Below are 27,934 nucleotides of genomic sequence, written 5' to 3'. Positions count from 1 at the left end.
TAAAGGGTAATCAATTTTTAAAGTTTTAAGAAGCTTAGTTTGAGGAAGTGTGTCACTGTTGTTTCACTTTTGTCAAGCAGATGGCGACAGATTCAGCGGATTGTCTACCCAACATACCTTCAGACTAATAAATGATACTAAAACTAGTGATGAAATTTTTTTGAAAAACATTATTAATATTAATAAAGACATTATGAAGCTTATTATGTTGATTGCAACATTTATCAATAATAACGGTGAGAATATCAAGTTGGTTGGTCTTGGTGCTAGTTTATTTTAGTGATTCATCATTTACTCACCCTCATGCCATCCCAGATATGTATGACTTTCTTTCTTCTGCTGAACACAAATGAAGATTTTTAGAAGAATATCTCAGCTCTGTAGGTCCATACAGTGCAAGTGAATGGGTGCCAAAATTTTGAAGCTCCAAAATCCACATAAGGGCAACATAAAAGTACTCCAGATGAGTCTGGAGGTTAAATCCACATTTTCTTAAGCAATTTGATAGGTGTGGGTGAGAAAAAGATCAAAATGTAAGTCCTTTTTTCACTCAATCCCCCTTTTACATCTGAAAGTGAAAGTTAAAGTGGAGATTTACAGTAAAGAAGGACTTATAAATTGTGCTGTTTCATATGACATGAGTCGTATGGATTACTTTTATGTTTCCTTTATGTGATTTTTGGAGCTACAAAGGTCTGATCACCATTCCCTTGCATTGTATGGACCAACAGAGCTGAGATATTCTTCTAAAACTCTGTGTTCTGCTCAATAAAGCATACAGTGCAAGGGAATGGTCGAACACATCTGGGATGGCATGAAGGTGAGTACACAATGAGAGAATTTTCATTCCTTTAAGCACACATCTCGTAAAATTTAGTTTCTTTTTCCATGGCACTGAAGATTTAGTAGTGGTACAGCACCACGGCTGAGTTATTATAGTTATGTACCATGCTATTTATATGGTACTCAAGTGTGCTTTAAAGAACGCATTGACATGCACACGTCCAAAAACATGGTAGTACTTTATTATGGTACATTTTGAGCAGTATTGAATAGGACCTTGAACCTGCTACTGTTCAGTTACCAGGCGGCAACAACAGACCACACCCCCTATAGTATATAAAAGTACCATGGTAGTGTCACTGTCTAACATCATCAATGTACTAGTCTCACCACAATACTCTTCTGTAAGATGCTTAAACTTAAATTACTCCTGGAGGAACCCTTATGCATGTTGTACTGTATGTTCTTTTGTTGAGCATACCTGATTTATCATACTCTTGCTGGGACGGTTGATGTGTCTTTAAGAGGGCTCCATGTTCCACTTACTGTGTTGAAATTAATCCATAGGGAAGCAACGAACTGTTTCTTATGCGACATAATCAAGTCTTCCTCTAGGGGGCGCTTGGTGGCTCATTAGACAAATCCTCACCTGAGCTACATTTGAAATCTGGTTGTTTTGTGCCTTATTGGAGACATTTATGTACTAAACATTATAGTCCTCATGGACTAGTTACTGACAAATTAATTACTTTTAAATAAATTTTCAAAAGAACCTCATGCAGAATCTCAAACCGGTGTGATTGGTCCATGCTGAACAAAAGGAACAAATATCACGTGACAACGCCATTTACGTAGTATTTCTGTCGCGTTCTCGTTCTGAACAATCTTTTACACTTTAACTTTGACCATTTAATTGAACATACACAGTGAAGATTTTAATATAAGAAAATTATTATTTTGACACATTGTATATGACCAGTGTTTGGTAAGTTACTCTTTAAAAAAAAAAAAAAGGAAAAAAAAGTAATTAATTACTAACTACTAATTACATCTTCTACAGTGTAATTAGGTTACTGTACTAATTACTCTGTCTGAAAAGTAATTGCATTACTTATTACTAATTACTTTCTAAAACTCTTATCAACCTCAACCGGATGAAATTGTTCTTTTAATTATATCAAATAAATTATATACAATCAAATAAATGGCCAAAGAATTTAAGGGGGCAGCGTTAAATTAAAAAAACATTAGACATTAAATTTAGATTTTAAATTCACTATTGTTTTATATAGAATTGTCCTATAGTTTATACGGTATTTAACATGATTACATCAGAAGTAACTGTAATTAAATTACTAAAAAAACAAGAGTAATCCCTTACTTATTTCAATGGAAAAAGTAATTTAATTACAGTAATCAATTACTTAGTAATGCATTACTCCCAACACAGTATATGACCAATCAGCGATTGTCCAGGGCGCCAAGCTCCGCCCATTTTGGGTTTGTACGTTCTATTCTTCTTATTCTGTTTCAATGAATCGAACTCGGTCCTGTTTCTATTTTGAGTAAAAGGGGCAAAGACGAGATCTATGTGAGAGAAAGTCCATAACCAAAGGAAAGTTCTTTGATAGCGTCAAAGAAAACCGTAAGTATGCATGCTTTGTTTACGTAACGCATCCCAAGCTGTGACGTATCCCAGAGATGTGACGTGATAATGCATCGTGTTTTTGCGTCATGTTTGTGCTTTTGGGATGTCTGTTAGCGTGTTTATGTGTCTTATACGTATCATTAGACTATATAGAAGAACATGTCCGAGTGGCAAGCTCAAGCTTTTCTTTGTTTCTGTGTCTTTAAGGGGCGAAAGAGTGTTCGACAGTGCAACCCAACAGTTTCACATTATTGTTCTGCATGAATCTTTAATTAATTTTCTTGAAATGCAGTGTGACCTTAATCAATGTTATTTTTTTGCCACTCATGTTTTTTAGTAACTGAATGCATTCTTACATTTTCTTCAGTTGTGTGGCAATTAATGATTGTCATACCTGCATACTTTATAATAACTGTCCTTAAAGTTAACAATGCATAATATAATACTGAGCAATATATGTATTAATAAATATTCATGTAGTTAGAAATGTGAGACTACTTTTTTAAAGTAAAATATTTTAATATAGATTTATGTACTATACATATTATTTTATTATAAATATATTTCTATTTTAATGAACATCAACTACTGATGTTAAGTGTATATCATTTTTGTTTATTGCTTTTGTTATAAATTATTTTGCTAAATGTTATAAAGTGTTATTACAATAATAATAATCACATTTTCATTCTTACATCACAGCAATCACGTTACACACTAAACACACTAAAATCAGGATAACATGCATATCGTTTATGTTTTGTGGCTATTCTTTTGAAACAGTATTTTAATGTTTATGGGATGGCCCCATTGACTTCCATTGTAAGTGCCTCACTGTAACCCACATATGTATATACTGTATTATTGTTATTTCTTTTTATATATATATATATATATATATATATATATATATATATATATATATATATATATATATATAATGAGGGACCAGTTTAAATTATTTTTGATGCTACAAATGCTGTTAATTAGGTTTAACTTGTAGTAAACCCGAAACGTTCCTTTGAGGAATTACATATGTAAAGACAGTGAGGCATTATTGATGATGTTTTTGGTCTGTTGATAACGCAGGTGTGTGAGGTTTGGTCAGGATGCGGCCGACTCTCTCTCTCTGTCCTGTCCTGATCTCTCTGTTATTCCTTCTGTCTGGACTGACCGTCATCAACGGCTGTAACAAAGCCCTGTGTGCCAGTGACGTCAGCAAATGTCTTCTGCAGGTAATAGACAGCAGGATGCTGCACACATTTATCACAACTGGATCAATGCGCAAAATACTTTCCTCTTCTTTGAAATGTGGAATGCTTTTCGTTTTTTATGGACATTTTTACTCTTTAATAAGCATTCAAAACTTGCCTGGAAAACACTGTCTCATGCAAATACAATTTTACACTAAATATTTTACTCAGTCTCATGCAAACTGAGTAATATTTTCACATTATTCTTCCATCTGTGCATACTCTCCACTGCAGAAACATTCGCCTTGCCCCATGTTTAAGGGTAACTGGGTGTAACTAATGTTATATTGGATCACTTTTTCCCTGAAGCATAATGACTGCTTTAGTTTAAACAAACTCTGTGTATGTGTGTGCGCTCGCGTGTGCTTTCCAATGTAGATTCTTTGTGTCTGTGGCATTTTTTGTTGTAGCTCAGTATTGTTAATTTCAAATTTAGATCCACATATGTCTCCATTAACAAAAAAGTGCTGAAAGGTACCATGGTTTTTGGACATACACTGAAAAAAAAAGTATTTTAGCCTGTTTTTTAAGATTTACGCATTTCAAATTGAATTGTGTAATGTTTAACAAAATTATATTAATAAAACTTAAAATATTTACATGTATTTTACATGTACCAATGTTGATTTAGATATAGTACCGTTTTTATTTTATTTTTTATTTTTTTATTGGAAGTTCAGTATAATTAACAACCTCAATCAGTGGGAAAAACAAGGTCATAATACTTTAGAAATGTGTAATTCTTGTTATTATTTAGTAGTTTAAGAGATTTTATATTATGGGTGATTTCAGCTAGGAAGGCTTTAAATCTGAGAAATGTGTTCTTATGAATAAAATATTTACTATGCAATACAAAGAAGTTGTAAACAGCATGAGTACTGCTTGAAAAATATGTCTGCATTACTCTGTTTTGCAATACAAAAATAGAGCTTTTCTTTTCAAAGGATCTCTTAAACCCCTAACATTAAGAGAAACTACCCTAAAAGAGGAAAATTCAGAAGAAATAAGTAATTAAACACAAAATGTAGTGCAAAAAGAAACAAAAACAGCTAAACAAGTGGTGAACAAAGGGAAAAAAAGAAAGAAAAGAACTGACTTTGACTCAGAAAAGTTGATTGACCTACCTAGAACAAGGCAGGAAGTGATTAATCTGCATATCAAAACATCTCTAACATGGGGGCCTGGGTAGCTCAGTGGTAAAAAAGTTCACTAGTTTGAATCCCAGGGCGTGCTGAGTGACTCCAGTCAGGTCTCCTAAGCAACCAAATTGGCCCGGTTGCTAGGGAGGGTAGAGTCACATGGGGTAACCTCCTCGTGGTCGCTATAATGTGGTTCATTCTCGGTGGGGCGCATGCTGAGTTGAACACGGATGCCGCGGTGGATGGCGTGAAGCCTCCACACACGCTATGTCTCCATGGCAATGCGCTCAACAAGCCGCATGATAAGATGCGCGGGTTGGCGGTCTCAGATGCGGAGGCAACTGGGATTCGTCCTCCGCCACCCGGACTGAGGCGAATCACTACGCAACCACGAGGATTTAAAAGCGCACTGGGAATTGGGCATTCCAAATTGGGTGAAAAAACATCATGACATCATGAGCATGAAACTAAAGCAAGGTTGTCAAAACAGTCCAACAAAACGTTGTCCACAGTTTCGTTACCGTTTCAGTTTATTTTTTTATTTTTTAATTTATTTATTTATTTTTTGTGGATTTTTTTTCCCCCTTTTTCTCCCAATATGGAATGCCCAATTCCCAATGTGCTCTAAGTCCTCATGATGGTGTAGTGATTCACCTCAATCTGGGTGGCGGAGGACGAATCCCAGCTGCCTCCGCGTCTGAGACCATCAATCCCTGCGGAGATATAGCACGTGGAGGCTTCACGCCATCCACCGCTGCATCCACGCACGGCTCACCACACGCCCCACCGAGAGCAAACCACATCGCAAACTCCAAGGGTGGTAGCCGGCGTTGTTTACCACTGAGCTACCCAGGCCCCCCACCGTTTCAGTTTATTAATTTCCAACATCCTGATTTATTGCTCATTGCACCTCAACGTGCTGTCCGTCTATGAATGCAAACGGGCCCGTGAAAGACGCTTTCTTGCCGTCTCCTCTAGCCTTCTTTGCGATTGGCCATACTTTAGATCTCGCAGCAATGTCTGCAGGAAGTAAGTCCTCCGAGACACACAGATGATTTTCCTTCAAGTAGATGTTATACTTCGCCACCTTCCAGATGAGGACTCGCATGGAGAATCTCATTATGATGTTCCGGTGAAGACCATCCTGCTTCCGTCCTCTGACTCAATGCACAATGTCAAGTACATAATTTAGTGTACAGCTAACGTCCAGTGCCACATTTTCCAATATGTTTAGAGCTATCGAATGCAGATCCTCATTTTTGGTCTTAGGAGCACCATGCAATTTCAGACACCAGTGTTGACTGTCGCACTCAAGCTGCTCAATGTGCAATCTGATATCCTTGTCTGAAGAACGAAGCTCTGTAATATCGCTCACCATTTTGCACATCTTTTCGTAATGCTCCTTTAAGTCAGAGACAAGCTTTCACTGTAGCGTCAGCCGACTTCTCGATGGACATGATGTTTTGAAGAGTAGCATCTTGCTTTGTGGATAATGCTTGAACAGCGTTCAAGATGTCAGAGACAACCTCACTTACTTAACCGAAGGGCACAGGCAGGAAATTACTTTTGGGTGGGCCTCAATAAAAACGGATTAGGAGTTTTCTCCAGAGAAGCGGTGCATTGAAACATTTCTTTCACACTTACAGAAATCAGAATTTATGCATTTAAAAAACATTTTTTTAATAAATATATATTTGAAGTCAAAGAATTATCTCTAATATTCTGGGTGGTCCTAGGTCTAATTTGGGAGGGACAAAGCCCACCCCGGCCCACCCTTGGCTATGCCACTTGCTTAACCTTCTTTTTAGTCTACTTAGCAGGAGAGCTTTTTGCAGGAGTTAATGGTATGGGCTTCACCAGGCAGAATTTTTAATCGTGACTGAGACTAGATGATCCACGAGGGTCAATGAGCGCAGCATACCTGTTGCTCAGGAAAGCATCAGAGACACGCTCAACTTCGGCGCCAACCTTGACATCCATAACTTTCATCAAAACGCGTCTCTTTCTGCCCATTTATACAAAACAAATGGAAAATTGTTGTGTATTCATGTTGGAGACTGCAAAAATGTCCAAAAGTTATCGACAGTTAACAGATTAATCACATTTCTGCATTCTACACAGACCAGAACTTCAATATTACGCGACCACACTCCACAGCACCATCTTCTTAGATATAGTACCATTGGTAATAGGGCTGTTCAGCCATGACGTCAATTTGTAGGCAAATCTGGAAGGCTAATTTGCCATTGGTTTTAATGCTGCTTTCCATTCAACTCAAAGTCAGAAATTCAAATTTCCTACTAGGAAAAGTGCAATAGAATGCCACTTGAAGACAGACTTCCAATTTGAAAGCTTGTGCAGAAGTCTTTATATCTTTAGTTGTGTGATGTCATGTTGGCACCCAGGGAGATGTACAAAGGGAGTGATAAATATTCACTTTTATTAAATAATATGGATCATGGAGTCAAAGTTCCTGCATTACATGATATTAAAGCTTATTTAACAAATGTTTGCTTAGACAGGTGTTCAAAACACTAAGTTGTACTCTCTTTTCATTATACTATACCTATAGCACAAATGCTAGCGTTGCAACTTTGATTATCAATTGGGTTGCTAGGAGACGTCTCTGGTGACAGTCAAATACCTGCTACCTAACAGGAGCGTAGCAGCTTTGTTCTCTTACATGTCATCGCCCAAGAGTCTGGCAATAGAATGCCTTTATGGTCGGAGATCGGAGATATCAAGTAGGAATCAGACTTTGAATGGAATGCAGCATTAGAATAGGGATTTTCCAATTACGAGTAAAGTAAGATGTGTGGTGAAAATTCTTCGAAGAGACTTTCACATTTCGTTCTAGAATATAAATTACAGTCATACCTCAATTGTGGATTTTGAAGCCGCTGTGGCTTTTTAAAATGCATGTTGCTAAATAAGGACTACAACAGTCTTACATTTTCTGAAGCACGTAGCTCCCAAGCTAATGGTAGTTGTAGTCCTTAATTAGCATTGTGATAGCAACCTGTTTTTTAAAAAAACACAGAAGCTTCCAAATTAACATTTGAGGTGTGTCTGTGTGTCATTTATGTTCTAGAACAGAAATTTGAAAGTTTCTTCAAGTAATTTTTTACCACAGATCTTATTTTACTCACATTTCAAAACCCCCAATTAAAAAAACTGGAAATTTCTTAGGGAACCCATGGCTCAAAAACGCAAATTGTCTTCCGGATTTTTGGACTACAACTTGAACCACTCTACAGAATGCATTTTGGACATTTACCATGATAATGCCATATTTTTCATGTTTTTTTTTTGGTTTTTTTTTTGGACAAGGTACCATAGTAAAACCATGATATCCTATGAAGTACTTTGTGGTAGCCATATGAATTATATCATATGAATATGGTAATCTTTAAGTGCCATGGTAAATTTCTTATAAATACGGCACCTTTCAGTGAAGCACATTGTTCTTTCTTTCTTTCTTTCTTTCTTGAAGAGTTGTCTGTCTGGTGTAACTCTGATGTAAGCTTTATCTCTCGCTTCCCTTTTCACGAGCAAAGACATTCACAGTGTTTACTCTAGTCTGTGTATCCTAGTGAGAGGAAGAAAGAGAGAGACAGGCGGGTGGATGTAAGACAGGTGTTGTTGACTCCAGAGGGTCTCAAACATTAGCAGGCTGTCTGGGGAATAAACAAAGGAGGTTAATGACGTTACTTGAATAAACAATTCAAAACAACTTGATGCACTTACTGATGGAAAGGCTAGGCAGTTGCAATGGTATTCTGAGTGGTCGCTAGGGTGTCTGACATGTTTTGCTAGGCAGCTGCTAGGGTGTTGCTAGGCTATCCTGGGTGGTTGCTAGTAGGAGGCTGCATACTGGCCCAAGTTAAACGAGTCCATCTCCTAGTCTATGATATTCTGGTCACTACATATGGCACGAGTCCCTCCTGTTTTGCCATCAAAATAATAAAAAGAGAATAAGAATTGTTTGTTACTAAATTTGTGATGTGTGTGTCCCTTACGAAAAATCTAGAGTTCTGTCAAACTAGCCAAAAAGTTGCCACAAATTTTGCAATTTTGCCACTCATTTTCACATGCAAATGGGATTGTGATTCGCCGGAAATGTTTGCAGCTCTGCAGCAAATCTTTGGCAACAATGGACAATTTGCCACATGTTTGCCGCAAAGCTCATTTGCGTGTGAAAATGATCACCGGCGAATTTGCGACAAGTTTGTGGCAAATTAGCCATGAACTCTCGATCTTTGTAAGGGTAGTTACTGTGTACTGTTAGCTGTGTTTCTTGGGGTGTGGCAGCTGCAGTGTGGTTTTAGTCATGAATGTTTTGGGAATCAATGCAGCCAAGAGCAATTCCTGTCAGCTAAGAGCACTTTCTCACCCCAGCAGCACAAACACACACTTTCTCCTGTATGCTTTTATTCTGCTTTTACTTTGCGCTATGGGACTAAAAATGTCTGTGATTCGCCACTGGCTGGTAAATGTTCAGATTTGATTGATTGATTGATTTATTGATAGACAGCTTTATTAATCCCTGTGGGGGAAACTCATTTGCCACCAGTTAGACTCATGTATATACAATCAGCAAACAATATAGACATTGCATTCACAGATATCAACAAATGAATAAAAAAGCCATTAAATGACAATTGAGACATGATTAACAGCTGAAGGTGCTATAGATCTATACCATATCTACCAGTGTTCATTAAAAAATCTGACCGCTGCTGGGACAAAAGACCTTCTAAGTCGTTCAGTGGCGTCACGAGTCGCTCACTAAATGAGCTTCTAAGTCCATTAAAAACACTGTGTAATGGATGACCTTCAAAATGCAAAACTATTTTTAATTTGGCCCTTGTTCTCTTTTCTACAGTGACTTTAAGTGAGTCTTGGGTAAGGCCAATCACCGAGCCAGCCTTCCTAATCATCTTATTGATCCTATTTTTTATCATCCGCAGTGAGCAACCCTATGCACAGCACAGAAGAGGACACAAGCTAAGATTCCCTGATAAAAAACATGAAGAAGCTTCATGCTAATATCAGAGGATCTAAGCTTTCTCAAGAAGAATAGTCTTGATTGCACCTTCTTGAATACAACCTCACCTGTTCTTTTTCCAGTTTAATTTACTTTCCAGATAGACACCAAAATATTTATAAGACTGGACTATCTTTATCTGCTAACCCTTAATTATCACTGGGAAGACCTCCTCTTTCTTTCTTCTAAAATCAATAATTAACTCCTTAGTCTTCCCAACATTCAATTTAAATTTTTTTGCATCACACCAGTTGACAAATAATTCAACCTCTCTTTTGTAGGCCAGGTCATTGCCTTGATTAAGTAGACCCATAGGGCAGTATCGTCCGAAAACTTTTGGATTTGACAAGACACCTGACTATGCCTATAATCTGCGGTGTAAAGTGTAAATAAAAAAGGGGATAAAAAAATGCCCTGTGGGGCTCTTGTTTTAGTTAAGAGTTGTTGGTTCATTCACCAGTGATTGAGTAGTATAGTGGCGAAGAAGTTTAGCACTGAGATCCTTTCACTGTGTTTGAGAGTAAAAGTTTGCTTTGACTCATTGTGTAAAGATGAGATCCATGCAATCCATTTGTCATTGAATTATGTCTTTTTAAAAACCTTTGTTTTTTACAGTCAGTTGTTATTGCAAAATAAAACCCGACAGGGTGATCAGCGGATGGGTCTTGTATCAGCCTGAAGGGATTTATTTTGCGATAACAACTGACGGTCTGTACATTATCCCGCTTATTATAAGCCTACTAACCAATTAAATAAGTACATGGACATAAAATATTGATTTGCATTGAAATTATGTAATTATGTGACAAGAAAGAAATCGCTGAACAGCTGAAATCCACCCCCAGTTTGCGTCGGAGTTCTGTTGGTGTTTATTTTGTTATAAATGAATGTCTGACTGCTCATTGTGTATCTTATTACAAGATATATGCACAGGAAACATTCATTTGAATTGAAATTATTTTATAAACTAACTTGTAGAGAATGCACAGTGATCCGAGAAGCAGGAAAGATGGTTCACAAATACCTGGATGAGTGATCTAATACGTGGATGTGCGGTTGTTACAGAGAAATATCAGACCGCTAGATGGCGCCACTGACCAATCAGACTCGAGTATTCCAGAGAGCCGTGTAATATATATATATCGTATTTATTGATGGAATACATGGAACTTGAACATTTAAAAAAATTTAGGGCTGGGTATCGCCCGCCACCTAACATTATGATACGCAATGCGATACACATGACACGATTCGATTCCAATTCACAAGCTTTCAATTCCAATTTATCTGGGTATACAGTATTTAATTTTAAATGTCCATTTTGCCTGCATAATGTATGAAAGAAATGATTGTTTAGCTAATGCTGTTAATTATTATACAAAGGACCTTCTAACTTGGTAAATTATGGAAATAATAATTGTAAAAATTTTATTTTATCATCAGTTTTATATATATACTGTGTGTAAATATATATTTACACCGATCAGCCTCTACACTCCTGGGATCTCCTGGGATTTTCACACAAAACAGTCTCTGGAATTTACTCAGAATGGTGCCAAAAACAAAAATCATCCAGTGAGCGGCAGTTCTGTGAAAGGAAACGCCTTGGTGATGAGAGAGGTCAACAGAGAATGGCCAGACTGGTTTGAACTGATAAAGTCTACAGTAACTCAGATAACCGCTCTGTACAATTGTGTTGAGAAGAATATAATATCAGAATGCTATTCTGACATGCGGGTTGGCACTGTTTTGGTGGCACGAGGGGGACCTACACAATATTAGGCAGGTGGTTTTAATGTTGTGGCTGATCGGTGTGTGTGTGTGTGTGTGTGTGTGTGTGTGTGTGTGTGTGTGTGTGTGTGTGTGTGTATGTATATATATATATATATATGTATGTATGTATGTATATGTGTGTATATATACGTATATGTATGTATGTGTATATATATATGTATATGTATGTATGTGTATATATATATATGTATGTATGTATATATATATCTATTAGGAATTAATTTTTAATGTTGGCCATTACAAATCAGAATGAAGCCATGCAGGTGGTTGGATGGGAAGAGATTAGAAAATAAGAGGGATTAATGACATCAGCCAAAAAGGAATGTTTTTTTCAGAGTTTGGGCAAGTGATTACATTCTGATGAAAGATTACGCTGAAAATCATTTTTTTTTGTTTATATAGTGAACAATAAAATCAAGGATGTGTATTTAAAAAGTAAATCAGGTCAATTTTTATTTCATTTAGACTTCATTCAGTCATTTCATCTTTAATTTCAAAAAAGTTTTCAAGCATGTTTTTCAAGGTAAAAAATATATTTTCCAAATAGCATGATTTATTGAGTCACTAATATCAAGAAGTTTTCTTTGGATTACTCCATTTTAAATGAACAAATGTGCCTTTTCATAAAAATATAATAATATTTGATATTGTATCTTCACACACAATCATTACATTTGGGTCTAAAGGGGTTCTCTCTTTTTTTTTTTTTGTCACATGACAACAAAATGTCTATTTAACTTTATTTATTTTTTCAAATATTAATAAAATTTTAAAACAATTGTTTCACTGCTTATTTAAAAAAAAAGAAATAATCATTAAAGATTATTCTGCACTACTCATGCCAACATTTCTTTTTTCAATAATTTGAACTTCTAATAAGACATTTTTTTATTATTTTACTGTCTCTGGAGAGTTACACCACATGACATTTTTTACTTAAGAAAAATATCAAAAATGATTTGGAACTCGGAATGTGAAAAAATTGTAATACATTTTTAATACATTTTTTAATTAATCGTAATGTATCCAGAAAAAGAGCACAACATCATTGACCAAACTTAATTTATTAAAATGTATTTAATAAATTAACTGTGAAAAGTTCAGTTAACCAGTGAATGCATTGAATCTTGAATGTGTTATAGGAAATTACAGTCAGAGCGAAAACTGATTTCACAACTTAGAGCGCCGGTGAGCATTCCTTCATTTCACGCAGAGTCACGTCTTTTTCAAATGAAAGCCATCATTTACACTTACAGCAGGAATTTCATGACGCTGTTTTATAGCAAGCTGTTTCCAGTGTCTTGTGTGGAATTAAAGTATAGCTTTTATGCTGTTTGGTTCAATGATACTTTTCAGGAATGCATGAAAATTGCACACACAAATCTCTGAAATAAAGGGAACTAGCCAGGGATGGGGAATTGTCTGGGCTTGTTTCTTTTGGAAGCATCTGGCCCACGTGTGTTTTCAGGTATTGGGTTTTCTATAGTTGCTTTATTGCATTTCTGTTGTAACTCCCCCCTTCTTCTCCTGAACTTTCAGTTTTAATGGCACACACACACACATGCGTACATCTGGAAGTTGACCCCTTCCTCGCAACGGTTGGCAAAACACAAAATGCAAAAAGCCAAATGCAGCACATGTTCCCCTTTCATTCAGCTGTGCTGCTGTTTTCTCTGTAATTACAACTCTAAATGCGTCCCAGGTTTTGGTGACTCTTTTCCTTTCTCTGCCGGGTGATTTGACATTTTTTACAGCATGAAAGTTTGTAGCTCTGCTTTTACTTTCTTCTCATGTTTAAGTCAGTGTTATTATCATTAAAGAAAACTAAAACGAATACTAAATTCAAACATTTTTAATAACTGAAATGTAAATAAAGAGGAATATAAAACTATCTAACTAAAAAAAGGCCATAAATTAAGTTGTTAAAAATATTTAATAATTTTGTCAAAATATTTAAAATATTTCAAATATGTGAAATATTACTACTAAAATTAAAGCTAATTATAACATATGGAAATATACTAATATGTATTAATATACTAAATTAATATATGCTGAACATTTTTAAACAAAACTGATACTAGAAAATGTTGAAAAAATACTCTAAACAAACAAAATTTAAGTGACATATTACAAAAAAATTAAAAGTAATAAGATTTCAATTCCAAAACTATAATTACCCTGCTTTAAATATTTTTTTGTCTCTTTGTGTGGTTTCATTTGACTGAAAGAATTCTAAAAGTTTATGTTTCCATTAAGTATGCAGTCACACACTGGTCTCTGTAGCGTGTGTGTTTGGATGTCAGCTATGGTGCATATGACACATGTTTATGTAAGCTAGATGTCCTCCATGTTGTAAAACTTCCCCCTGTATATTTACCTTTTCCTAATATACAATTTGTGTGTGTGTGTATGTGTCTAGGGGCTTTGTCAGTGTCGGCCATCAGAGGGAAACTGTTCATGTTGTAAAGAGTGTATGTTGTGTTTGAGTTCTCTCTGGGAGGAGTGCTGCGACTGTGTAGGTGAGTTTAATAATCAATGCACAGTTACTTCACACATACAATACATTTAGTACTCTGAATCAACACACATTCAGAACTCAAAATCAACCAATATTCAGTACTCTGATTCAAAACACATTTAGTGCTCAAAATCAACACATCTAGGACTCACAAAAATAACACACTCATTAATCTTACTTAATATATTAAGTTTTTAAAATGAACACACATTCAACATTCACAGTTAATACACATTCAGTATTCAGGATAAACAAACATTCAGCACTCTGATTCAAAACACATTCAGTACTCAAAATCAACACATCCAGGACTCACAAAAATAACACACTCATTACTCTTAACATATTTAGTATTTAAATCAACACGCATTGAGTACTCTGAATCAACACAAATTCAGTATTCACAATTAATACACATTCAGTATTCAGAATCAACACATACTTTCAGTACTCTGAATCAACACACATCCACTTCTCAAAATCAACACACATTCAGTACTCAAAATCAAGACATCCAGTACTCACAAATAATACAAAGTCATTACTCTAAATTAACTCATTCTTTATTTAAAATCAACACAAATTCAGTACTCTGATTCAAAACACATTCAGTACTCAAAATCAACACACATTCAGTACATTGATTCAACACACACGTTCAGTATTCTGATTCAAAACACATTTAGTGCTCAAAATCAACACATCCAGAACACACTCATTACTCTTAACGTATTTAGTGTTTAAAATGAACACACATTCAGAACTAAAAATCATCACACATTCAGTATTCAGAATAAACATGCATTCAGTATTCAGAATCAACAAACAATCAATACTCAAAACCAACACACATTCAGTACTCTGATTAAACACACATTCAGTGCTCAAAATCAACACACATTCAGTACATTGATTCAACACACACTTTCAGTACTCTGATTCAAAACACATTTAGTGCTCAAAATCAAAACATCAGTACTAAATCAGTACTAAACATATTTAGTATTTAAAATCGACACACATTCAGTACTAAAAATGAACACAAATTCAGTACTCTGAATCAACACAAATTCAGTATTCACAATGAATACACATTCAGTATTCAGGATAAACAAATTCAGTACTCAAAACTAACAAACATTCAGGACTCTGATTCAACACATTCAGTATTCAGAATCAACACACACTTTCAGTACTCTGAATCAACACACACTTTCAGTACTCTGATTCAAAACACATTTAGTGCTCAAAATCAAAACATCAGTACTAAATCAGTACTAAACATATTTAGTATTTAAAATCAACACACATTCAGTACTCTGATTAAACACACATTCAGTGCTCAAAATCAACACACATTCAGTACTCTGATTAAACACACATTCAGTGCTCAAAACCAACACACATTCAGTACTCTGATTAAACACACATTCAGTGCTCAAAATCAACACACATTCAGTACATTGATTCAACACACACTTTCAGTACTCTGATTCAAAACACATTTAGTGCTCAAAATCAAAACATCAGTACTAAATCAGTACTAAACATATTTAGTATTTAAAATCGACACACATTCAGTACTAAAAATGAACACAAATTCAGTATTCACAATGAATACACATTCAGTATTCAGGATAAACAAATTCAGTACTCAAAACTAACAAACATTCAGGACTCTGATTCAACACATTCAGTATTCAGAATCAACACACACTTTCAGTATTCAGAATCAACACACACTTTCAGTACTCTGAATCAACACACATTCAGTATTCAGAATCAACACACACTTTCAGTGCTCAGAATAAACATTCATTCAGTATTCAGAATCAACAAACAATCAATACTCAAAACCAACACACATTCAGTTCTCAAAATCAACACACGTTCAGTACATTGATTCAACACACACTTTCAGTACTCTGATTCAAAACACATTTATTGCTCAAAATCAACACATCCAGGACACACTCATTACTCTTAAAATATTTAGTATTTAAAATGAACACACATTCAGTACTAAAATTCAACACATTCAGTACTAAAATTCAACACATTCAGTACTAAAATTCAACACACGTTCAGTACTCAAAGCCAACAAACATCCAGGACTCTGATTCAACACACATTCAGTGCTCAAAATCAACACATCCAGCACACAAAAATAACACACTCATTATTCTTAACATATTTAGTATTTAAATCAACACACATTTAGTACTCTGAATCAACACAAATTCAGTATTCACAATTAATACACATTCAGTATTCAGGATAAACAAACATTCAGCACTCAAAACCAACAAACATTCAGGACTCTGATTCAAAACACATTCAGTGCTCAAAAATAACACACTCATTACTCTTAACATATTTAGTATTTAAATTAACACACATTCAGTACTAAAAATCAACACATTCAGTACTCTGAATCAACAAATTCAGTATTCACAATTAATACACATTCAGTATTCAGGATAAACAAACATTCAGGACTCTGATTCAACACACATTCAGTATTCAGAATCAACACACACTTTCAGTACTCTGAATCAACACAAATTCAGGATTCACAATTAATACACATTCAGTATTCAGGATAAACACACACATTCAGTACTCTGATTCAACACACATTCAGTTCTCAAAATCAAGACATCCAGTACTCACAAATAATACAAAGTCATTACTCTAACTCATTCTTTATTTAAAATCAACACACATTCAGTACTCTGATTCAAAACACATTCAGTGCTCAAAATCAACACATGTTCAGTACATTAATTCAACACACACTTTCAGTACTCTGATTCAAAACACATTTAGTGCTCAAAATCAACACACATTCAGTACTCTGATTTAAAACACATTCAGTGCTCAAAATCAACACACATTCAGTACTCTGATTTAAAACACATTCAGTACTCAAATTCAACACACATTCAGTACTCTGATTTAAAACACATTCAGTACTCAAATTCAACACACATTCAGTACTCTGATTAAACACACATTCAGTACTCTGATTTAAAACACATTCAGTACTCTGATTAAACACACATTCAGTACTCTGATTAAACACACATTCAGTACTCTGATTAAACACACATTCAGTACTCTGATTAAACACACATTCAGTACTCTGATTTAAAACACATTCAGTGCTCAAAATCAACACACAATCAGTACATTGATTCAACACACACTCATTACTCAATCAACACACATTCAGTATTCACAATTAATACACATTCAGTATTTAGGATAAACAAACATTTAGTACTCAAAACCAACAAACGTTCAGTACATTGATTTAACACACATTCAGTACTCAAAATCAACACTACTACATAACTGCTTAATAATTCAATTGACCTGTCTATAAACAAATACATTCCATAATTGGTCAATGTAAAATTACTGATTAATAAGAACTGAACTGATTATTATCCACAATATTCCACAAGAGTCACATGATGCTTTGTGGATAATGTGGGCAGAAATTCCATTCAAGCGTAAATCGTTATGTTATGTACTAACGCAATATTAAAAATGACAGAAACTTGAGAAGAAATGATCATATAATTACAGCGAGGAGATATTGTTCTTCCCCACCTATTTGTTATTGATTATGGATGGAAGGATGATGGCCATATATCACACATGGAAGCATTTTATTTATTTTGTTGAGTATTTATCCATCGATGGAGAAGCTGAGTAGACTAACCTGAAAAGCTCTGTAACCTAATGCCTTCATAGCTGTAAAGTTGGACATGTTTTGAGAACTGTAGATAATTGTTTATTTTAAAACAGATATTGAGTCTAGTCAGAACCTGAAGAGTCTGTTGTACCAAGCTTGGGTACTTACAGCTGAGACAGGGGAGGTCCAGACAGCAGGAGGATTGTTTATTACAGGGCTCAGGAGATTATGCTGCTGTTTTTGTTCAGATAAAATATAAGTATTTTGCAAGAGATGACTATGTAGTAAGCTCTATCTAGCTTTATAATTGTTCGTTTACATACATAATCTCTGTATCTTAATGCTAGCCTAAACCTACATTAAATGTTTTGCTGTTGACTGAACGACTGATCCTGTTGATAGACTGAATTTATTGTTCTTGTGTGGGAAATAACGATGCATTAGTGGCCACAAAAAGAACTACATGCAATAAAAATAAACGTATTTATTTGGAAATACATTATAAACATTGTACACAAATGTTTGATGTTCTTTGTTAAGCAACTATAAAACAATATACATTATGAAAAGCACTGTACAAATAAATGTAACTGATACCTAATTGATGTCCACACTTTTTTCCAAATCACTTTTTCCCCATAAAGGGATAGTTCACTCTAAAATGAAAATTCTGTCATTATTTACTCACCCTCATGAAATCCCAGGTGTGTATGACTTTCTTTCTTCATCAGAACAATTCAAAAATGTTTTAGCTCAGTAGGTCCTTAAAATGCAATGGATATTTCTCTTTTGAAGCTCCAAAAATCACAATCAGCATAAACGTCATCCATACGACTCCAGCAGATAAATTAATGTCTTCCAATCACTTTTGGTGTGAAAAAGATCAATATTTAAGTACATTTTAACCATAATCCAACACTTCACGAGAGGGTGGAGTCCAAGCGGTCTCTTGTGTGATGTACTCGTGTTGCCATGGATACAGATGTAATCTCACGTTCTCCACTCGGTTGAGACATCCAGGATGAGCACACAAACGTACCATTGTGAGTAAAGAAACAGATAAATACAGATCTAAACCAAAACCAACCAAGCTACTGTACAACGTTCCTCCTCACTTGTAAACAGCGCTGCTCTTCCGGCTGTGATGCACGTACGTCACACATTCTCGTGTTTCAAATGCCAGTTCGATTATGTCACCTGTACATGGCGCTGCAGAATGTAAGCATAGAATTAGAGTTTTAAAAAAGTACTTAAATATTGATCTTTTTTGCACCAAAAGTGATCGTGTCACTTTAGAAGACATTAATTTAACAGCTGGAGTCGTATAGATGATGTTTATGCTGACTGTGATTTTTGGACCTTCAAAAGAAAAATCTCCATTCATTTGCATTTTAAGGACCAACTGAGCTAAGATATTTTTATTTATATATTTAGGGATTTATTTATATATATATATATATATATATATATATATATATAGGGATTTTTCCCCTTTTTCTCCCAATTTAGAATGCCCAATTCCCAATGTCCTCGTGGTTGCATAGTGATTCGCCTCAGTCCGGGTGGCAGAGGACGTATCCCAGTTGCCTCCGCGTCTGAGACCATCAACCTGCGCATCTTATCACGTGGCTTGTTAAGCGCGTTGCCACAGAGACATAGCGCGTGTGGAGGCTTCATGCTATTCTCCGCGGCATCCACACACAACTCAACCACGAGCACCACTGAGAACGAACCACATTATAGTGACCATGAGGAGATTAACCCATGTGACTCTACCCTCCCTAGCAACCGGGCCAATCTGGTTGCTTAGGAGGACCTGGCTGGAGTCACTCAGCACACCCTGGGATTCAAACTAGTGAGCTAGCAAACTCCAGGGGTGGTAGCCAGCGTATTTTACCACTGAGCTACCCAGGCCCCCCGAACTAAGATATTTTTCTGTTTTTCTTCAAATGTGTTCTGGTGAAGAAAGAAAGTCGTACACACCTGGGATATCATAAGGGCGAGTAAATGACAGAATTTTAATTTTTAGGTGAACTATCCCTTTAAGGGAAGACATGGACATCCTGCAAGACACTAAAAAGAAAGTGAATTGCAGGCAAAAAAAAATGCAGTAATCACAATTATTTTCAAATGTCATAAAACATCTTACAACTGTCTCATTTAATAATTATTGTCTTCCAGTGTAGAATTCATTCATTGAGCATCACAGCATGAAACACTTAATTTTTATACCAAGTAATAATGTCACTTTAAAACATGTGAAGCATTTGCAAAGGCCGACACTGAATAGAAATGAACATACTCTTAAAGTTTCAGCACACGTGCACGCACCTGTTCGCATAATTCTATCATTTATATGTAATTTATTGCACTCTGTTTCTGGACATCTATCGTTGCTGAGCCATAACGGTGGATAATATTATTCAAGTATTCTCCACTGTTGACTTGCCAATAAAGTGAAGAGCACACAAACAAATTATTCCAGTCAATCTCCTTTATAGGCAGCCGATGCAGAAGCAGCATCTGAGAAAGGACTACTCTGCTTGGCGAGCGGTTTCTGATCATAACATTGCTGTTTTAGACAAAACTTTAGTTTCTCTTGATTATTAGGATAACCATTAACTGCACATATTGTCCAGGAAATTTTGAAGACATCTTGCAACATTTAAAAAGCAAGAATCTAACTGCACGACATGCTAGCAAGCAGTGACCAGCTATTATGAAATGAGCCGAGACTCTAAACTAAAGAGACGCCGATCATGTTAACTTTTTTGGCTCATTCATAGTCAAGTCTAGATACTCTAATTTGAGATGATCTTTTGTCAAACTACAGTTATTATCCTTCTTACAGAAGTTTATTTCCATAGTTTAGTACCATACCTGAGCACAGTAAACATAAAGCAGTTTTTAAAGAAGCGATTCAGACAGTTTGGGGAAACAAAGGATACTTTAATTGCCACTTCTGTGTTTGGTTTTTCTGTTGTTCTGTGTATTCAGCAGATATCCTGTTTAGATCATAGCAAACCACACACGAATAAGGCATGAGGCATCCATTTCTCAACATCAGGACATTTTGCTCCTGATGAGGTTTTGAAGTGTGTACTGAGGTAAACACTCTTTATTTCCACTGTCCAATAGGAATGTGTAACCCAAGACATTACAACGACAGTCCGGCCACCTCCAAGAGCACCGTCGAAGAGCTCTACCAACCAATCCCGTCACTTTTCAGGGCACTGACTGAAGGTGACGCCCCCATTAACATGATGGTTGTTTCATTCCCCGTTGCTGAGGAACTGTCCCACCATGAGAATCTCGTGTCTTTCCTGGAGACACTGGACAGTCAGAGTCACAACATCTCGCTGCCCAGTAACAGCTTCCATGGTGGTAGGTATTGGGTGAAAAATTTGAAAATTCTCAGCAAGTAAAGACACTGACTACCGCCCCTGGAGTCGCAAGTTCGAATCCAGGGTGTGCTGAGTGACTCCAGCCAGGTCTCCTAAGCAACCAGATTGGCCCGGTTGCTAGGGAGGGTAGAGTCACATGGGGTAACCTCCTTTTGGTCGCTATAATGTGATTTTTGCTCTCAGTGGTGTGCATTGTGAGTTGTGCATGGATGCCGCGGAGAATAGCATGAAGCCTCCTCTGTGTCTCCGCGGTAACATGCTCAACAAGCCACGTGATAAGATGCGTGGGTTGACGGTCTCAGACGCGGAGGCAACTGAGATTCGTCCTCCGCCACCTGGATTGAGGCGAGTCAGTACGCCACCACGAGGACTTAGAGCACATTGGGAATTGGGCATTCCAAATTGGGGAGAAAAAGAGAAAAAATATATATATATATTATGAAAGTAGTCCATGCGTCCAGTCTAGTCTCTTAGAATGAACACAATTACACAATATTTGCAAACTGAGTTTTACGTGCCATGTTCTGTGTTTCGCCACAGTTTCCTGGTGAAATGAACACTAGAGGTGCTATAAGAACTGTGCGTTTTATTTACTTTCACACAAATCACCACTACAATGGCTGATTGTGACAGAGTTGGACTTTTTGCTCGGAAGATGGCAGTTCGAGCCCAACCAAGTTGACACATGAGACAGAAGTGTCACAGAAGCAACACTAAATGACGTAGTTGCATCAGAACATGTGCTTTTCATGTCGCATTTCCTTTTAGAACACTATCGGTTAGGTTTAGGATGAGTTTTAGGTTAGGGGGCTACGTTTTACTCATTAAAGCCTCCATCTAACATTCACCTTAAAAACCATGTCTGATTATGACATTATTTCACTCGCTTTTGGCGCCCCCTGCTGGACATTACACTGGGAAACTGCAGCAAAACGTGAAATCAAACATGTTATTTCGTTTTGCAAAAATGTTGCCACGGTACCATAATTTTCATGAGATCAGGCTGCAAGCATCATACTCTTAAGTCTTCTGAAGGTATACAACAGATTGTTGGAGAAAAAAACTTGAATTTTAAGTCATTTTTTATTAAAACATCTCTATGGGGATGAGTAAATTATGACAGAATTTTATTTTTGGTAGAACATTTCCTTACACAGATTTATCCTGTCCCAGAATACTGAAGCTCATTAGATTTGTTATAAAGGTAAGATTTTCAATGAGAGATGATTTTAATTGATTATTAATCAGTTTAAATTTCTATTAATGGTTGACTGACACAAGTTTATTAATGGCTAATATAGGCATCCAAAGAACATATATAATGCCTATATTTACAGTATGTAATACAGTTTAATGATTAGACATACTGTATACAAAATTGCTGAAATGCAATTGCAACTCATGTACTCAAGCATTTACTAAAAAAATGAAAAATATGTATTATTATCCATCAACAAAGCTTTAAGTCCTCCTCTGACATGCCTACTTATGAGTTTGGAAGTCGTATTGTGCGTTTAAATGATTTTCATTGTAAAAATATAGACCCTTTAGATAATTTTCAGATTCTTTCTCTCTTTTAAAAGAAGTATTTTTTTGATGCTAGTACAACAAATTTAAAAACATTTACATTTGGTGTGTGATAAAAGGCCTAGTGCACCCAAAAATTAAAATTCAGTTGTCATTTACTCGCATGTTGTTTCAAATCTGTATGCCTTTCTTTCTTCTGTGGAACACAAGTAAATATTAGCCTCAGTCATCATTCATTGCATCTTTTTTCCATACAATAAAAGTGAATGGTGTCTGAGGCTCAGTCCCTAACATTTAACCAAACATCCACGAAAGTAACAAAGTCATATGGGTTTGGAACAACATGAGGGTGAGTAAATGATGACCGAATTTCAATTTTTGGGTGAACTGTCCCTTTAATGCTTAAAGGTGAAGTGTGTAAATTTTTGCTGCTAGTGGCACCAAACGAATTCGGAAGTTGTTAAGATACTGTAACTTCCGAAATGTGCGTATTTTCTTTTTTCTTCTCTTCTCTTCTCTTCTCTTGCTTTCTCTTCCCTTGCCTTCTCTTCCCTTGCCTTGCCTTCTCTTCCCTTGCCTTGCCTTCTCTTGCCTTGCCTTGCCTTGCCTTCTCTTCCCTTGCCTTGTCTTGCCTTGCCTTCTCTTCCCTTGCCTTCTCTTGCCTTGCCTTGCCTTGCCTTCTCTTCCCTTGCCTTGCCTTCTCTTGCCTTGTCTTGCCTTGCCTTCTCTTCCCTTGCCTTCTCTTGCCTTGCCTTGCCTTGCCTTCTCTTCCCTTGCCTTGCCTTCTCTTGCCTTGCCTTGCCTTGCCTTGCCTTCTCTTCCCTTGCCTTGCCTTCTCTTGCCTTGCCTTGCCTTCTCTTCCCTTGCCTTCTCTTCCCTTGCCTTGTCTTGCCTTGCCTTCTCTTCCCTTGCCTTCTCTTCTCTTGCCTTGCCTTCTCTTCTCTTGCCTTGCCTTCTCTTCTCTTGCCTTGCCTTCTCTTGCCTTCTCTTCTCTTGCCTTGCCTTTCCTTCCCTTCTCTTCTCTTCTCTTCTCTTCTCTTGCCTTCTCTTCTCTTGCTTTCCCTTGCCTTGTCTTGCCTTCTCTTCCCTTGCCTTGCCTTCTCTTGCCTTGCCTTGCCTTCTCTTCTCTTCTCTTCTCTTGCCTTGCCTTCTCTTCTGTTATCTTCTCTTGCCTTGCCTTCTCTTCTGTTATCTTCTCTTGCCTTGCCTTGCCTTCTCTTCTCTTGCCTTCTCTTCTCTTGCTTTCCCTTGCCTTGTCTTGCCTTCTCTTCCCTTGCCTTCTCTTCCCTTGCCTTGCCTTCTCTTCCCTTGCCTTGCCTTCTCTTCTCTTGCCTTGCCTTCTCTTGCCTTGCCTTGCCTTGCCTTCTCTTCCCTTGCCTTGTCTTGCCTTGCCTTCTCTTCCCTTGCCTTCTCTTGCCTTGCCTTGCCTTCTCTTCCCTTGCCTTGCCTTCTCTTCCCTTGCCTCACCTTGCCTTCTCTTCCCTTGCCTTCTCTTCCCTTGCCTCGCCTTGCCTTCTCTTCCCTTGCCTCGCCTTGCCTTCTCTTCCCTTGCCTCGCCTTGCCTTCTCTTCCCTTGCCTTGCCTTGCCTTCTCTTCCCTTGCCTTCTCTTCTCTTCTCTTCCCTTGCCTTCTCTTCTCTTCCCTTGCCTTCTCTTCCCTTGCCTTCTCTTCTCTTGCCTTGCCTTGCCTTCTCTTCTCTTCCCTTGCCTTGCCTTCTCTTCTCTTCTCGTGCCTTGCCTTCTCTTCTCTTATCTTCTCTTGCCTTGCCTTCTCTTCTCTTATCTTCTCTTGCCTCGCCTTCTCTTCTCTTCTCTTCTCTTGCCTCACCTTGCCTTCTCTTCCCTTGCGTCGCCTTGCCTTCTCTTCCCTTGCCTCGCCTTGCCTTCTCTTCCCTTGCCTCGCCTTGCCTTCTCTTCCCTTGCCTCGCCTTGCCTTCTCTTCCCTTGCCTCGCCTTGCCTTCTCTTCCCTTGCCTTCTCTTCTCTTGCCTTGCCTTGCCTTCTCTTCTCTTCTCTTGCCTTGCCTTCTGTTCTCTTCTCTTGCCTTGCCTTTCCTTCTCTTCTCTTCTCTTCTCTTGCCTTGCCTTGCCTTCTCTTCTCTTCTCTTGCCTTGCCTTCTCTTGCCTTGCCTTCTGTTCTCTTCTCTTGCCTTGCCTTGCCTTTCCTTCTCTTCTCTTCTCTTGCCTCGCCTTGCCTTCTCTTCTCTTGCCTTGCCTTCTCTTCTCTTCTCTTGCCTTGCCTTGCATTCTCTTGCCTTGTGTTCTCTTGCCTTGCCTTCTCTTCTCTTGCCTCGCCTCGCCTTCTCTTCCCTTGCCTTGCCTTCTCTTCCCTTGCCTTGCCTTCTCTTCCCTTGCCTTCTCTTCTCTTCTCTTGCCTTGCCTTCTCTTCCCTTGCCTTGCCTTTCCTTTCCTTCTCTTCTCTTCTCCTCTTGCCGTGCCTTGCCTTGCCTTCTGTTCTCTTCTCTTGCCTTGCATTCTCTTGCCTTGCCTTCCCTTGCCTTGCCTTCTCTTGCCTTGCCTTGCCTTCTCTTCTCTTGCTTTGCCTTGCCTTGCCTTCTCTTCTCTTGCCTTGCCTTTCCTTCTCTTCTCTTCTCTTGCCTTCTCTTCCCCCCTTGCCTTCTCTTGCCTTCTGTTCTCTCCTCTTGCCTTGCCTTGCATTCTCTTGCCTTGCCTTCTCTTAACTTGCCTTCTCTTCCCTTCTCTTGCCTCGCCTTACCTTCTCTTCCCTTCCCTTGCCTTGCCTTCCCTTCTCTTGCCTTGCCTTCTCTTCTCTTGCCTTGCCTTGCCTTCTCTTGCCTTGCCTTTCCTTTCCTTATCTTCTCTTCTCTTGCCTTGCCTTCTGTTCTCTTCTCTTCTCCTCTTGCCTTGCCTTGCCTTCTGTTCTCTTCTCTTGCCTTGCCTTGCCTTGACTTCTGTTCTCTTCTCTTCTCTTGCCTTGCCTTCTGTTCTCTTCTCCTCTTGCCTTGCCTTGCCTTCTGTTCTCTTCTCTTGCCATGCCTTGCATTCTCTTGCCTTCCCTTGCCTTCTCTTCTCTTGCCTTCCCTTGCCTTCTCTTCTCTTGCCTTCCCTTGCCTTGCCTTCTCTTGCCTTGCCTTCTCTTCTCTTGCTTTGCCTTGCCTTCTCTTCTCTTGCCTTCTCTTTTCTTGCCTTGCCTTGCCTTCTCTTCTTCTGGCTTGCACGTGCACATCTCTTCCCCCCTCTCTCTCTTCCCTCAGATGCCATGTGTACGGTGGTGTACTTTGATGACTGTGTGTCCATTCGCCAGTGTAAGCAGTACTGTGAGTCAATGGGAGGATCAAAGTATCGCTGGTTCCACAACGCCTGCTGTGAGTGTATTGGACCCGAATGTTTGGACTACGGCAGCAAAGCAGTGAAATGCACGAACTGCCTCATCTGAGACTTTTACACACTTTCGGATATAAATCACTGCACTATCAAAGAACTGAATACAGACGTGGGACCAAACTCACGCTACACTTGTTTATATCGTGTAAAACACATATTTCTAAAGTTTTTCTATTGGTCATGTTCTTGTCTTTCTTTGGGGGGGGAAGAAAATAAGCATAGCTTTTGAGATTTTTGTAACATTATCGGTATTTTGTGTTAATTATTTCAGCAGCATATATGGATTGCATCTCGTTTGGAGCATTATAAAAGCTATTGAAAACCAAAGAAAAATAGTCCTGAACAAAACTTTTATGTTTTTTAAGTATGATTTTATGATTAAGCGTTCATTGTTCAATATTTCAATTGTGTCATCTTGCATTGTCACACAACATACTAAAGAAAAAACTTCATAATTCACATTTAAGGTATCGCTGTGTAATTGATGTTGTAGAACAAAACGTGAAAGAATCAAGTCATTTAACCACAAACCTTATTTTAATCAGTATATTAAAGACACAAGCATCATAGTGTCGTAAGTATTGTGGTATGAGAAATAAATTAGTTTAATAACAAAGATAAAAGAATGCATCTCAGATATTCTTGTTCAACAGCATGTGTTGTTACAGAACTGTAAACTACAAATTGAAAGCAGATCTTTTTGAAAAGTTGCTGTAATTTTGTTTCATTTTTATAGAATGTAGGCTACAGCTACAACTGAAAACTGTTCTTTTTATTTTGTTCATGTTTCATACATAGTTATATATTTTTATTCCATAAAGGATTTCTCATGAAATTTAAATATGATATTGGTCTATTTTGAGGTTTCGTGTGTTCGTGTTTTCTTAAAGAGATTTAAAGAAAAATTGTGTCTATGCTCAGTAGAAAATGGAAAACTTAGTGTTACTGAATTGTAAATGCTCTAGCACCATCTGCAGGATGGTAAAGGCATTGCATAGATCAGTTGTTTGGCCTGCAATGTATATAAATAGGGTAATGCATGATTTTTGTTTTTAATTTTTTGTAGTTCTACAACTTGGTGTCAGTTGTAACCGTTACTGGGAGATCAATTCTACTAATGGCTTAATTACAGAGCTCTGACAAACTGCTCTTTAGAGGCTTTTAATGCAAGTCAGTCCACTCGGCGGCAATCTTGGGACCACTTTGCATAAAATACGGTTCTTTTCTACTTGATTGGGGGGAAACTGAATTCTACAAAACGGTTGATGACGATTACGATCAAAGAACATTTCAAATCAGCAGTAAAATTTGACAATTTGATATTTATTTATTATTATTATTATTATTATTATATATCTTTTTTTTTTAAAAAAAACAAACAAAAAAACGCTATTTTTCAGGTTGGTGCGGCTAATCTCGACTTGTGTTTGGCTCGTTTATCTGTAAGGCGGGACTTTCGTTTCTACATCCGCCATATTGGGCGTTCCAATTTCTCCCATTTATTTTAATACTAGTGCTCCGTCTGAGGCTAAATTAGAGATTATTTAGCAGAGATTGGCCACTTTTATTAAAATGAATGGGAGAAATCGGAACGCTCAACCAAGGACAAAGTCTTTCTAGCAAGTCAGTCCACTGTCGGCCATCTTTGGAACGCTTTTGGGAGACTATTTCCAGTCATGCCAGTGCAGCTCCTATCATCTTGAATGGGAAAAGACCGAAATCTCCTAAACGGTTGGTCAAGATTACGATCAAAGGACATGTTTCAAATCAGCA

At 37.4% G+C, this 27,934-nt stretch overlaps 2 protein-coding genes across 2 annotated transcripts; one reads left to right on the top strand and one right to left on the bottom strand.

The window, feature by feature from the left end:
* Positions 1-735: 735 nt before the first annotated feature.
* On the top strand, positions 736-26,622 carry LOC127440692 (twisted gastrulation protein homolog 1-A). The gene is made up of 5 exons (XM_051697437.1): positions 736-2,428; positions 3,521-3,666; positions 14,087-14,186; positions 21,027-21,272; positions 26,032-26,622. Exons 2-5 carry the CDS (start codon positions 3,541-3,543, stop codon positions 26,211-26,213), a joined length of 654 nt encoding a protein of 217 aa, XP_051553397.1. The 5' UTR covers positions 736-2,428; positions 3,521-3,540; the 3' UTR covers positions 26,214-26,622.
* Positions 24,301-26,055, bottom strand: LOC127440689 (uncharacterized). The gene is made up of 3 exons (XM_051697433.1): positions 25,929-26,055; positions 24,557-25,369; positions 24,301-24,381 (listed from the first exon to the last, which is right to left on the bottom strand). Exons 1-2 carry the CDS (start codon positions 26,036-26,038, stop codon positions 24,643-24,645), a joined length of 837 nt encoding a protein of 278 aa, XP_051553393.1. The 5' UTR covers positions 26,039-26,055; the 3' UTR covers positions 24,301-24,381; positions 24,557-24,642.
* Positions 26,623-27,934: the final 1,312 nt, after the last annotated feature.

The sequence above is a fragment of the Myxocyprinus asiaticus genome, chromosome 5 (genome assembly GCF_019703515.2).
Source record: "Myxocyprinus asiaticus isolate MX2 ecotype Aquarium Trade chromosome 5, UBuf_Myxa_2, whole genome shotgun sequence".
Classification (NCBI taxonomy): Eukaryota; Metazoa; Chordata; class Actinopteri; order Cypriniformes; family Catostomidae; genus Myxocyprinus; species Myxocyprinus asiaticus.
This window is presented reverse-complemented; position numbering and strand designations above follow the sequence as displayed.